The following is a 14,907-nucleotide window of genomic DNA, read 5'->3' as shown; positions in this document are numbered from 1 at the left end:
TCCATCCTCCATGTAAGGCTGCCAGACAGACGCTCAGCTATTTATTTGCATCCTCCTGGTACACTGGGTCTTGGGGATACAGACTGCTTTTAAGTGCCAACCATCTGATTTTTCCTGTTCCCATTTGTGCTGCGATGCTATTTGGTGTTGCACATCACTGTCTAAACTTTAAAGGTTTCTTTCAAAATAGAGTATTACTTTCCTGATGTTCCCTGGTGTGCCCTTGGGCGGGAGAGAGAGTGGGGGCAAAAAAAAAGTAAAGTTTCAAACATTTGCTAGTGACACCAGTATTATCAGGAAACTTGGATTTCTACTTTGAGAAAGTTGACCTTGTAGTTAGCTTTGTATACATGTTGACATTTACTTTCTCTAACATTAACCCTTTGGTGATATAAAGCAATGGTTTAACTTTTGTGGTAAAGCTAAAAAAAAAATCAGCCCTGACCTGTTTGGCTCAGTGGATAGAGCGTCAGCCTGCAGACTGAAGGGTCCCAGGTTTGATTCTGGTCAAGGGCATGTACCTTGGTTTCAGGCACATCCCTAGTTGGGGGTTTGCAGGAGGCAGCTGATCGATGTGATGTTTCTCTCTCATCGATATTTCTAACTCTGTATCCCTCTCCCTCTCTGTAAAAAATCAATAAAATACATTTTAAAAAATCAGATTTAAAGTAGAAAAACTATTTGGGGGGGGGAAGAAAAACACTAATCAATTTATTTATGCAAAAGTACATAAATAAACATAATTCCAAAGTAACACAATGGGACCAGAGTCAGAAATAGTGTGCTGTGGATTATCAAATGCCAATAATGCTCAACCTTCGTTACCTCATAATTTAGAGCAATAGAAAAGGCAGGGTTGCAAGTATAACCTATGGAGTAATCACCTTGCTTTACTCTAGCCCTATGAGTGTGCACACCAACAGGGACAGGATCCTTGGCTCTTGGGTTTGCTTGTCTCCTGATGAATGTGGACTCAGAGCAGCAGCCACATCTGAAACCAAAAGTGTCAATAATTTTCTGATTGCAAAGTTTTTTAAAAGCAAGGAGAGATGCTAATAAATATGCACTCAAAAGAAGTATAGTTTCTATCAAATCTCATATGACAAGTAGCACTAGGTGTCTCATTAGCAAAGGTAGAGTTAGAATTGGAACCCAACTCTCCTGGTGCTAAGGTTTATATTCCTTCCACTAAGGCATGTGCTCAATGTTTGTAAAATAAAATATTTTAACAAATTCTCTAGAGGTGCACCTAAGTTATTAGCATAATTAAAAATACCAGCTGATCCTTAAATATTAGTCAAAGATGTTATGCCTAATATTTACTACAAAGGCATGGCCTTTCTTAGGTATTTGGTTCATGAATTCTCTAACAAGGGCAAGCAATTGAGGCTATCTGTGGTCATGGTTGAAATCTTTTGTCTTTGGTTCTTGATTATGATTTGTTCTTAAATAGCTAATTAGCAGCTATGGTGTGTGATATTTGTAGTCAATTAAATTTCTTTGACCCTTGAACAATCTGTATAATTGCATTTATATGAAACCTCTAGAGTAAGCAAATTCATAGAGACAGAAAGCAGATTAGAGGTAACCAGGGGCTCGAGTGAGGAGGGAATAGGGGGTTTTTGTTTAATGATTACACTTTCTGTTTGAAACTAATAGTGGTGATGATTGCACAACAGTGTGAATATAATTAATGCCACTGTATCGTACACAGTGAAAATGGTTAAAATGGCAAATGTTATATGTACATTTTATCACAATTTTTAAAAAGTAAAACCCAAACTCTTTGACCCTCAAAGACGCAAGCTCCATAATAATAAGAGAAAGTAGACTTTGATCCTAAAAGTCCCTAAGTACTTCTTGGCCAACAAGAGTCACGTAAGATTTAGCCCCATGAAAATGAATGTTGTGTCTCTACGTCACAGCCCATGCTGTTGGTGAGAAAAGTGTGCATTTAATCATTCCATGAGCTTAGAAAATTCCTCAGGGAATTCAAGAGATAAGGAGGAGAGTGACTTCAGAAAAGTTATTATCTCTCTGAGTCTTAGTTTCCTTACTTGCAAAATGGCACTAATAATTCCTAATTCCCAGGAGTTGTGGGGTCACATATGTTAATGCGTCTAAATGCCAGGCTCTGCCTCACCCTCAGACACAGGTGGGCTGCTCATGCAGGCACTGGATCCGATCCCCAGGTGGAGATTGGCTGGTGGGACCATTGGATATTGGACCACGAACTGCGGTCCCAAGCTTTGAGCTGTTCTGGGCCCTGGCTCTGGGCACCCACAGTGCTGCTCAAGGAACCTGGTTCTGAGATTCAGGTATCATTGTACCTCAGAGTTTGAGCCCAAGTGCACGTCCCCTCCTTCCTCTTTTTAGCCTTAGGAAGTCTCGCTGCAGACAAATATCCAAGTTTATAACTTATTTGGAAAGAGAATGATTTTGGAGCTCTTTTTTATTTCCCCTTGATGACAGATCTGGTCCCCAACTTTTAGAGCAAAACTGTTTACATTCAGAGCTCAGGGTCAATCAGAGGGAGTGCCTCAGAAGCAGCCCCATAGTATTTAGAGGCATCAGGAAAGTCATCCTTTAGATTTATTAACTCCTTGTTATGTTATTCCCTCACTTGGCCTCTTTCCCACACTTTAAACTGCCATGCTATGGTCTGAGAGCTTGCCAAGCTTTTGGCCATAGCTGAGACATCAATCTCTTTTGTAATTGAATCTATTCTCCAGAGGTGATGTGAGCAAGCCAGGGCCAAGCCCTCTGTCTTTGCCCTAACTAGACATTAAACACAATAAGAAATTAGCCCCTTGAAGTCTTTCTCCTTAACCAATTATCTGGCAATTTCCTGCCTTCATTTGAAGCTGTTCAGGGAGTAGGACACAGATCTTTGGGAGCATATTCAAGAAGATAGTTCCTACCCTAGCTGGTTTGGCTCAGTGGATAGAGCGTTGGCCTGTGGACTGAAGGGTTCTGGGTTCGATTCTGGTCAAGGGCACATGCCTGGGTTGTAGGCTCAATCCCCAGTGGGGGGCCTGCAGGAAGCAGGCAATCAATGATTCTTTCTCATCATTGATGTTTCTATCCTTCTCTCCCTCTCCCTTCCTCTCTGAAATCAATAAAAAATATATTTTTAAAATAAATACATCACTTCTTTAAAAAAAAAAAAAAAGGAAGAAGAAAACAATCCTTGCATTTCAGTGAAGTCAGTCATTCAGGCAGTGGGGTCATCCGCTTCTGGCTTTTCTTCATGGTCATTATAGGCATGGAACCCTCCTTCCCAGCTTTCCTCGTCCCTGTTTTAGAGTTCTCTCTTGTGCTTTTCACCCTTCAGATTGCAGCATACCTAACTATGTAAACAAGTACAGTTTTTGTTTCTGTAGTAGTAGACGGGGGTCCAATGTGACTTATAGAGCAGCTTGAAATCAAAGACCTAGGAAGGAATTAAGAGGAAAACATTTGGGCTGTTTACATGGAAAGTTGCCTCATCCTATTATCTTCCTCTAGTTCCCAAAGATAATTGTCCTTCTATTCTCAATGATCAGAATAATGCCAGTGTGAACGGAAAGGGGGCCACATACTAAACCTGACGAGCTCAGGGGAGGCCTGCATGGTGGCCTTACAAACTCAGAGACCTAAAGTAGCCACACAGGATGGTCTGAAATTAAAACTCCCTCACTAAAGACGAGTCATGGAGTGTAGTCAAGTCCTGGGCCAGTATTTTCCTCGACAAAAGGCCCATTTTTACCTTAACTGAGACTGCCTATTGTCCTTTTGCATCTGTGATACTGTACCTTTGGAATGTCTGGGTAATTTCCTTTTTCCAGACCCTGCAGGGCACAATCACTGCACCAGAGCAGAGACCCCAGAGTCCCTCATTGTTATTGTTATCGTGTTCATTGTTAACTACTAACTATCCTGTATCCACCAAAGTGAAAGAAGTATGTCCCTATTTGATTTTACTTTTTATCCAATCCCAGAAATTTCCCAGCTTTGCTTTCTCACACCTCCCTTATCTATCACCAGTGGATTGATTTCATGTAACCCCCTTACGTGTCCCCCTTTGATTCTGATGTATAAAATAATGGTAAAAAACTGCCATTTTCTGGAGCATTTTTTCAATTCAATGAGATTTTGCTTCCCAACAATAGTCATCAGTTTGTCTCAAATAAACTCATAAAAATTCTCTACAGGTTTGGACGTTTCTGACGTTGACACCTAGCACCTTGTAAGCAATCAATATTTGTTTAGTGTGAGGGGGAGCAGCCTCACACTAAAATATCCCTCTTTGGATATTAATTATTTAAGCTGGCTTTTTTTTTAATAGCTCCCTCTCGAAAAAGACTGATTATCTAATAAATCTATGGCAGCTGGCTGTGGTATGAGGATGAAAGGAAGGAGTAGCTCAGATAGTAGCTTAGAGGAAACCCTTTCAGATTTGAAGGGGAATTGATGTGGGTGTTTTTATTAATATTTTTCATTGATTTCAGAGTGGAAGGAAGAGGGAGAGAGATAGAAACATCAATGATGAGAATCATTGATCAGCTGCCTCCTGGCACTCTCCCTACTGGGGATCGAGTCCGCAACCCAGGCACATGCCCTTGACCGGAATCGAACTGGAATTGATAGCCAAATGTCCCAAGTAGCTATACTGATTTATATTCCTACCAAAAATATCCATCCATGTGCCCTCAAAGTTGGTATTTTCAATCTTCAGTTTTGGCCAGAGAGGAGCAAACGGCATTTCTCTTACTTTTGCTTTGCATGCCAGCAGTGGCTAGTGCAGTTGAGCATCTTTTTATTTGGCCATTTTTATTTTTTATTCTTACTTCCTCATCTGTGCATTGCCTATTTACACATTTGCCCATTTTTCTATAAGGTTATTTGTCTTTTTCTTATAAATATTCTTCCACTGTCTATTCCAAATACTAATCTTTTGTCCACTATATTATATTTTATCTCCTTTTTAACTGCATTCATGGCATTTTTGTCATATGCAACCTCCTAGCCCAGGCCCTCATCCTCTGCATAGAAATGGAATGATGACACTTGAAACTTCTCTTGTTTACTCCCATTCATAGCATCAATCCGATTGGCTCAAGTCTTATTATCTCTTCCAGAGGAAATATGGCATGGTGGTGAGAAGCACGGACCCTGAAGGCAGATTGCTAAAGTTCAAGCAAACATTTAGACCCTTACTGTGTAACCTTCAGCCAGCTGCTTAACCTCTCCAGACTTCGCTTATGTTCTTTGTAAACCAGGAGTGACCAGAGTACACTCACTTCACAGAGTTGTGGTGAGGATTAGATTAGTTTAAGAGCTTAAAACAGCGCCTGGCACATAGTTAATTCTTTGTTAAAAGTCAATTCTTGCCGTAGCCAGTTTGGCTGAGTGGATAGAGTGCCAGCCTGTGGATTGAAGGGTCACCATTTGATTCCAGTCAAGAGCATGTACCTGGTTGGGCCCGTGCCGAAAGCAACCAATCCATGTGTCTCTCTCACATTCATGTTTCCCTCTCTCTTGCTCTCCCTCCCTCCCTCCCTTCCACTCTCTCTAAAAGTAATGGGAAAATATCCTCCAGTGAGGATTTTTTAAAAAGGCAACACTTTCTGCCATTTTCATACGCTCCTTCTATTCCTTCTTTCCTATTACAGTATTATTTCTTTCTTTTTTCTACACTACATTTTTAACTGAATATAGTCCCTTAAAGAAACTGCTGGTCCAACAACCACCAACATTTCATGTCATTATTTTAAGTGACTTCAGAATAATACAAATATATCCATCCAGGCCTATCAAAGTTTAAATGGTTTACATTTTAAAGGTGTTTGACCCATTTCCAGATGTCAAAACCTATGTTTCTGTTTATTTCTTGGTTTAAAATGTCCCGAATCATTGACAATAGAGTGGAAGTCAGGCTATCTGGGTTAATTTTCTCTTTATATTGTCAATTATTTTATGTTTCCATTGTTTCTTCACTTTTTTGGAGCTCCGTTTCCTTATCTATAAAATATCCTTAGGGATGAACATAAGAAATGTTTTAGATGAAGATGAGATGCTTTCTGCAGACCCACAACTCAAACCGAGTCCACCAATGAGGAAGGGGAAATTTCAGAACTGAGCGTCTCAGTGATGCCACCAGGACCCAGGCATCTCCGCCCCTTCACCAGGGCTGAGTCTGGTTGCCACCAAGCCCAGGTTTGGTGGGCAAGAATGAGGAGGCGGGAGCTGATTTCCAGCTGCCAGTACAAAGGGAAAGTCCCCTGTTGCTACAGCATGTTGCTACAGCATGTTGCTAGGGGGGCTGATCTCTTTCACGGCAGCTGTGTGGGTCCTCACCACTGTCTCAGAGGAGTACTGGCCAAGAGGGGAGCTGATGCCCCAGGGGTCTTTAGAGAGGTGTTTTTTGTTTGTTTGTTTGTTTGTTTGTTTGTTTTGTTTTGTTTTTAATATATTTTATTGATTTTTTACGGAGAGGAAGGGAGAGGAATAGAGAGTTAGAATCATCGATGAGAGAGAAACATCGATCAGCTGCCTCCTGCTCACCCCCTACCGGGGATGTGCCCACAACCAAGGTACATGCCCTTGACCAGAATCGAACCTGGGACCTTTCAGTCCACAGGCAGACGCTCTATCCACTGAGCCAAACCGGTTTCGGCTTTAGAGAGTTTTTAGGTTGGCAAGGCTCACATCACCCAAACAGAAACTCTCAAATAGGACTCACAAACTGTCAGTATGTATAGGTTAAATGTCCCCTCGTCATAGTTACTTCTCCACATGTTCCTTCTTACCCACAAGCCCCCAGCAGGGCTGTGTAGCAGCTGGGCAGCTGACTGCTTATCAACAACAGATGCAGAATTTCGACCTCCTGACACCACTGACTTCATACTTGTATCAAAGAAACTTTTTTCTTTGTCACAAACAAGCTAATTAAAACAGCTTCACTTAAATCATAAACAAGTAGATTTGAAATCATATTAACGCAATATAAAATAATCCACCCTGCGATTTCAAATCACTCACACACTAATTAATCCTATTCAGTAGTGCTGCCCAGTACAAATCTAAGCTCACGAAAATATCAGTCCACCCTGTGATTCTACAGCACTTACAATCTAACCACAAACACTCATGTTTTGTGGGTGTTTTTCTTTTGACACACATTCTTTTACAACAACGTTTAATGACCAGTGTATACTGATAATATAAGTTTAATGACCACTTTCTAACTTATTGAACTTGGAGCAATTTGAGTTACCATCTTTTCACGAAACAAAATAATCTGATAAAGTTGCAAGGATTCAATGAGCCAGGACATGTGAAAGTGCTATGTAACTGTGGGTCTGTGCTGCCGCCGTGGTGTGTCTGGAGCTGCTGGTTGGCTCTGCTCTAGCTGCAGGGGGGTTCACAGGGCCTGGGACCGGGTTCCAGCCTGGCTTCCCGGAATGTTCGTGGCCTTCCTACCGGACTGGCTGAGAAGCAAGGCGCACGTCAATCAGGAGACGATCAGCGGCTCCGAGAGGAGCATGACCAGCTGATGGCTGTATCGCGGAGTAACAGAACAAAGGCCTGGTGAATGTGTGTGTCCAGTACCAGCATGTGTTACTTAAACAGAAATCTCATTTATTTGGCTACCATTGCAGATGCCAGCCAAACCAGTCCTTTCGAAGTAATGGGATAATCTTCCAGTTGGCTGTTGTGAGGAGTAATTGAATGTAATCCATTTCCTGTGAAATGGAGACAGGATCTTTATCAACTGAACTGCTGAAAACAAGAAGGAAGTCTCTGTGGCTCTTTTTTAAAAATATATATTTTATTGATTTCAGAGAGAGGAAGGGAAAGGGAGAGAGAGATAGAAACATCCATGGTGAGAATCATCAATCAGCTGCCTCCTGCACACCCCCTACTGGGGATCAAACCTACAACCCGGGCATGTGCCCTGACCAGGAATCGAACCGTGACTTCCTGGTTCATAGGCTGACGCTCATCCACTGTCTGTAGCTCTTTTAAAAGTGTGAAAATGTGAAGAAAGCTACTAAATTAACTGTATTTCAAAGTAAATATTTATTTTAATAATTAAGCATATTTCCTCAATTAAAATAAGTAAATAAAAATAAAATGCTATGTAATTAAAATATTCAGTTCAAATGTCAAATATAAGATAGAAAAAGAACTCTTTAACATAATGCCATATCCAATCACCAAGAGACCAAAAATTAAGTTTTTTAAACCACTCAGTTAAGCTTCCTTGACAATTGGGTTCCATGTAAAAGCCATTTTTATAAAGCCCCAATATGTACAAGCTTGCATGGCACTATTTTAACAGAGTCAATTGCTCAGACTCTGACTCTAAGCCTGCCTTGTTCCCATGGCCTTCAGGCTTCTGCTTAGTCTCGCATATAGACATGCTAATCACTAGAGAAATTCTATAAAAACAGTCCTTCCATTTACCCTTCCCTTGACGTAAAAGCCTAAACTCTGTGCTTTGGGAAGATGGATTTAAGGATTAGGTCTCCTATCTTCTCAGTTGGCACCTTTTCATAAAACATCTTTCCTTACTCCAAATTCTGACATTTTGAGTTTTAGCCTTTCCAAGCATTGGACCATTAACACTATCAAGCATGTATTTGATTGCCATAACATCATACCTTAGGGGAAAACATGTTTTTGTTCTTTTTCAATTCCTGCAAAAAAGTTATTTTTATTTTATTAGTCTCATCTTCCAGATGTTCTACTTGTCTTAAGTTTTCTAATGTATGCCTTACACTTACTAGATTAATTTTAGCAAATTCAATGTGAACCATTTCTCCAGTTATTTTAATAGCTCCTTTACTTATGTTCACCTCGAATAATACCTTTTTCTATTGTCATTGAAGGGGAGCTGAGTTTGCCACCCAAAATATGCCTCTTTGGGGATATTATTTTAGGCTGCTTACTTTTAAAAAACAACAGATAAGGGCCCTGGCCGGTTTGGCTCAGTGGATGGAGCGTCGGCCTGCGGACTGAAAGGTCCCAGGTTCGATTCTGGTCCAGGGCATGTACCTTGGTTGCCGGCACATCCCCAGTAGCGGGTGTGCAGGAGGCAGCTGATCGATGTTTCTCTCTCATCGATGTTTCTAACTCTTTATCCCTCTCCCTTCCTCTCTGTAAAAAAAATCAATAAAATATATATTTTTTTAAAAAGCCAACAGATAGGGGAGAGCTCTGAAAACGAAGTAGAGGTTACCCTTTGTAAGAGCACAGTTACATCTGTAAGAAAAATCTTCATCTGTAAGGGTGTTTCCCTCACTGTGAGAGGCCTGCCTTCCCTGGCCTGCATTGCTCAGTGGTTAGAGCATCAGCTTCTTCACCGAAGGGTCTCAGGTTCAACTGCCAGTCAAGGGCACATACCTGGGTTGGAGGTTCAATCCCTGGCCCAGTCCGGGTGCATGCAGGAGGCAACCAATCAATGTTTCTCACATTGATGTTTCTCTTTCTCTTTTTTTTTCTCTCTCTCTCTGTCTCCCTTCCTCCCTTCTATTCTCTCTAAAACCCAATGGAGCCCTAGTTGGTTTGGCTCAGTGGATAGAGTGTCGGCCTGGCGACTGAAAGGTCCCAAGTTCGATTCCAGTCCAGGGCACATGCCGGGGTTGTGGGCTCGATCCCCAATAAGGGGCTTGCAGAAGGCAGCCAATCAGTGATTCTCTCTCATCATTGATGTTTCTATCTCTTCCTCTCCCTTCCTCTCTGAAATCAATAAATATATATTTAAAAAAATAATAAATAAAAAATATAATTAAAACCAATGGAAAAATATCCTCGGGTGAGAGTTAACAACAACAACAAAAAGAGGCCTGCCTTCACTATCATTGCAGAAGGCACAGACTTACGTAAGCATAACAATGTTACCATTGTTTACTGTGCTTTTCCTAGCTGAAGGTGGTATTTAAGGTGATGATTTCTGCCATTTGGCCGAGTTACTCAGTTTGCCTGAGTCTCTCCCATGTATATAGGAGGTGTCTGTGTCATTAAACTTTAATTCATTTTTCTCCTGCTATTCTATCTCATGTCAATGAGATTATTAGACCAGCCGGAAGAACCTAGATGAGTAGAGAGAAAAAATTTCCCCCAACAATTGGTTTATTCGCAGGATAAAATTTACTGGCAGGAAACCCACGAGCCCACTCCACCCCACCCCCACCCCAGAATGCTGCAGCTGAGCAATCCTGTGACGTCTGAGGCAAAGCCAGCAAGAAGTAAGCATTCTTATCCAGTCAGCCTCCCAGATCTGTCAGTGGGGTTCAGTGGGAGTTAGACATGGCAAAGGTCATTTTTCTCTCTTTCTAAATTTACTTTAGCAGAAGAAAATATCTGTGGAATTAGTTCCTTGGGTTTGGTGACTCTTGGTTATTTGGTATGAGTACTCATGGGTTTTGTTAATTCTTTTTCTCTCAGAGATGGTAAAAACAGGGCCTCTCACATTTCTCATTTTCCACCAGCCAGAGGATGTAGATGCATGGGGCATGCAGCCAAGTAGGCTGTGGATCCAAGCTTAGGAAATCTAATAAATGGTGAACTTGTGGCTTGATAAGTCATCATATTCTGTTCAAAAGTGGGGCAAACAAGTGAAGCCTGTGTTTTGGAACAGCTGTTTCTAACTCTGGGAATAAACTGTTTGCCTTGGGTAAGCCATAAAAAGGCTTATTGGTTAGAGTCACTATTGAGATCCTTGGGCATAGCAACTTTTCTATAGATCTTTTCTCCTCCCAAAGATGGTGACTAACTTTCTTTGTCACCTGTCTGTTATATTATTTGCCTTTTTCTATGTTTTGAGAACTTAGTTTTGACTAGTAAGAATACCTTCTTTGAGGACATTCAGATGGCCTACAGATATATAAAAAGATGTTCAATGTCACTAATCATCAGAGAAATGCAAAATAAAACCAGTATGAGATATCATCTCACACCTGTCAGAATGACTACCATCAATAAAACAACAAATAACAAATGTTGTGGAGGATGTGGGGAAAGGGAAACCCTCATGCACTGTTGGTGGGATGCAGATTGATGCAGCTACTATGGAAAACAGTATGGAGGTTCCTCAAAAAATTAAAAATGGAACTGCCTTATGACCCAATGATTCCACTTCTGGGTATATATCCAAAGAAACCCAAAACACTAATTTGCAAGAATATATGCATCCCTATGTTCATTGCAGCATTATTTAGAATAGCCAAGATATGGAAGCAACTCAAGAGCCTATCAATGAACAAGTGGATAAAAAAAAGTGGTGGTACCTATATACAATGGAATATTACTTGGCTACAGAAAAAGAATGAAATCTCACTATTTCTGACAGTATGGGTGGATCTAGATGGTATTATGCTAAATGGGGGGGAAAAGACAGTCAAAGAACGACAAGTACCATATGATTTCACTTCTATATGGAATCCAAAGAACAAAATAAACAAAACAAACAAAATTGAAGCAGTCATAGATAATAGAGAACAGACCGATGGTTGCCAGAGGGGAGGGGTATTGGGGAACTGGGTGAAAAAGGCTGAAGGGATTAAGAAGTACAAATTTGTAGCTACAAAATAGTCAAGGAGGTGTAAAGTACAGCATAGGGAATATAGTCAATAATACTGTAATAACTATGTATGGTTCCAGGTGGGTACTGGAAATACCAGGGGGAACACTTTGTAAAGTATATGATTGTCTAACCACTATGCTGTACACCTGAAACTAATATAAAATAATATTGAATGTAAACTGTAATTAAAATTAAAAACAAAAACAGAATATCCTCTTTGATCTCCGTCATTGGGAAGGTACACCTTTCAGCATGTATCTGGAAGCCAGCCAAACAGACTGGGGATCTGGACAGCTGTATCCAGTAAGACATGTGCACAGGAATTTACCTGGGGCTTGCAATGACCTCAGCTGTGGTCAGTGAGTAGGAAGCACAGGATTTTACCTGGAACTTGCATCTAGATATCTCTCCGTCTTTATGTCTCAATTTGTCACGAGGGGTCCCAGCCCATCAGGGGGTCTTTGTCATCTCAACCTTGTTGCTTTACTGTCTGTAGCAATGAAGAGCTTTTAAACTAGCCTGGAGGTGATTATTTCAAACAAGAACATCTTCCCTTACTTAGAGGAAGCAGGGGATCCTATCAGGCAGGTTACCTCACTAGTCTGGATCAGGAAATTCCAGACTGATTGATTTAAAACTGGTTTGAAATTGCAATTAGATTTGGTATTAAATCTGAGCTTGGGCCCTAGCTGGTTTGGCTCAGTGGATAGAGTATCTGTGGAACAACGGGTCCCACGTTCGATTCTAGTCAAGGGATCACAGTTGCAGGATCAAGCCCCAGCCCTGGTCGGGCGTGTGAGTAGGAGGCAACCAATAGATGTGTTTCTCTAATAGTCAATGGGAAAATATCCTCGGGTGAGGGTTAACAAAAAAACAACAACAAAATTTTTTTAATCTGAGTTTGGTATCATGGGCTTTTAATATAAGCCTTTTATGGCTTAACAAGGAAGCAAGAGGCTTCCACAAAAGAGTGCAAAGGATGCAGCCCTCACAAGATGGAGAAAGTTCACCTCCAGAGTAGTCTCAGACAGTGAAAGCCCTTCATTGCTCCAGGCAGTAAAGCAACAAAGTCGAGATGACAAAGATCCCTTATGGACTAGGACCCATCATGACAAATTCCGTTGAGAGCTGGTAGAGTGGGACATAAAGACAAAGAGATACCTAGTTGCAAGCTCCAGGTAAATTCCTGTGCACGTGTCCTACTGCATACAGCTGCCCAAATCCCCAGTCTGTTTGGCTGGCCGTGAAATGCACTGATGCGTGCACCTTCTGGATGGCAGATACCATTTCCATATTAGGACATCACAGTCAGGGATAGTTCCCCTTTGTCTGTCAAGGATCTGTTTTTCCCACTCCAAAACATGCTGGTGGAGGTTAAGTATAATTGGCTTATTTTGTTAATGACTCTGTTTTGTAGAGACTCATAAAGTGCCCAGGTGAGCCTTTCAATTGATTGGCATCTAGTCTCAAACTATTGGAACTTCTTGGTCCAAAATCCAATTTGGTAAGATTTGAGGTTCTGTAGTGTTTTAGTCCACAGTGACCATGCTACAAACCCTTGTCAGTATAAGCACTGTAGTTGGTATTTAAGAGTCCACATTAGCCCTAGTGAGTTTGGCTCAGTGAATAGAGTTTCGGCCTTCGGACTTAAGGGTCCCAGGTGGGCTCAATCCCAGTAGAAGGTGTGCAGGAGGCAGCCAATGATTCTCTCTCATCATTGATGTTTCTATCTCTCTCTCTCCCTCTCCCTTCATCTCTGAAATCAGTAAAAAAAATATATTTTTTTTAAATGTGTGCACATTGGCTGATATCAATGTGTCAAAAGTTCTGACAGCATTTTTCAAATAAGTAAAGGCTGCCTCTTGAGTCTCTATCCATCTAAATTCTCTACTCTTCCTAGATATTTTATAGATGGGTTTTAATATTATCCCCATATGGGGTATGCGCTGTTTCCAATATCCAAACAATTCTTTCCTGGTAAGAGTTGGTGGGAAATCTATCTTGCTCTTTTTGTTTTGTTTTTAATCCTCACCCGAGGATATGTTTTTGCTGATTTTTTAGAAAGAGAGGAAGGTAGAGAGAGAAAGAAAAAAAAAACATCAACAACATGAGACACATGGATTGGTTACCTCCTGTATGCACCCCAGCCAGGAATCAAAACTGCAACCTTTTGGTGTATGGGACAACACTCCTACTAATTGAACCACCCAGCCAGGGTGCAATCTGTTTTGTTTATGACTGGGTCTGATATTTCCCTACCTTCCGGGGACCAAATTATGCCTAGAAATTTTACTGTAGTTTAAGGTACTTGGACTTTACCTGGGTTGACTGTCCATCCTCTGAGTGTAAGAAATGTAATTGTCTATCTTGACCTTCATCTGTTCTTGCAAATTACCAACATAAATAAGGATATCATCAATATAGGAAATAATGGTTTGTGTGTGTTGTGTGTGGATGTCTTGTGTTAGAAGTTTATGGGCTATCACTGGGCTGTTAGGGTATCCTTGTTGTAATCTAGTAAACTGATATTGTCTACCTTCCCATGTGAATGTTGTCATGGGTTGGCTCTCCTCATCAATTGGTATGGCAAAGAACATGTCAGATAAATATATCACTGTATAAATTCTGATCCACTGGTGATATTCTTTATGGTGTATCTGGGAGTACTCTCTCTTTTGGGAGAGTGTTTAAATTCCTATAATCCACTGTAAATCTATATAACTCATCTGGCTTTTTAACAGATCAGATTGGGTTATTATACTGTAAAACAGTGGGCACAATAATTTGTTCCTTTAGGATTCCTGAATTTTTTCCTTAATTTGAGTATGTCCTTCCTTAAGATCATATTGGAGTATATTTGTTATTTTAGATGGAATAGGCAACTTAACTGAAGTCCCTTTTGCTATAGCCAAATTAGTTTTGGGAATTGTTACATCCTTATTTGTTATATGGTGTCCTATTATATCCATTCTAAAAATGTTTTCTAAATTGGGACCTAGAAGGCAGTTAATCTTAATGGGTGGTCTATCATCAATTGTTAAAAATCTATATATCCATGTCCCTGGGGTTAATTTTCCTCCTAATCCTTCAATCAATCCTACTTTATTTTTAGTTTTCTAAATTAGTAGGATATCCTTGCATCATTGTTATCTGTGACCCAGTATCTAACAACATAGTAGTGCATATAGTATTTTTATTTACAAAATGGTTTCCCTATATTTTTTTAATTGATTTCAGAGAGGAAGAGAGAAGGAGAGAGAGCTAGAAACATCAATGATGAGAGAGAATCATTGATCGGCTGCCTCCTGCACGCACACTGGGGATCCAGCCCAAAA

The 14,907-nt window shown here is 40.6% G+C and overlaps 1 protein-coding gene across 3 annotated transcripts in view; it reads right to left on the bottom strand.

The window, feature by feature from the left end:
* Positions 1 to 770: 770 nt before the first annotated feature.
* Positions 771 to 14,907, bottom strand: part of LOC307105262 (uncharacterized protein) — a gene marked incomplete at its 5' end in the record, with an annotated part of 43,886 nt that continues 29,749 nt past the window's right edge. For 2 of the 3 annotated variants that reach the window (XM_079780947.1, XM_079780951.1), the window contains one exon: positions 3,319 to 3,433. In XM_079780947.1, coding sequence (XP_079637073.1) covers positions 3,331 to 3,433 — 103 coding nt within the window. In that variant the 3' untranslated portion in view covers positions 3,319 to 3,330. Of the gene's footprint in view, positions 992 to 3,318; positions 3,434 to 14,907 lie in introns of those variants that run through there. The other variant, XM_079780948.1, reaches the window with a different exon arrangement.

The sequence above is a fragment of the Cnephaeus nilssonii genome (genome assembly GCF_951640355.1).
Source record: "Cnephaeus nilssonii genome assembly, chromosome: 9".
Lineage (NCBI taxonomy): Eukaryota > Metazoa > Chordata > Mammalia > Chiroptera > Vespertilionidae > Cnephaeus > Cnephaeus nilssonii.
The sequence above is the reverse complement of the archived record's forward strand: the minus strand, read 5'-3'. Positions and strand labels throughout refer to the sequence as shown.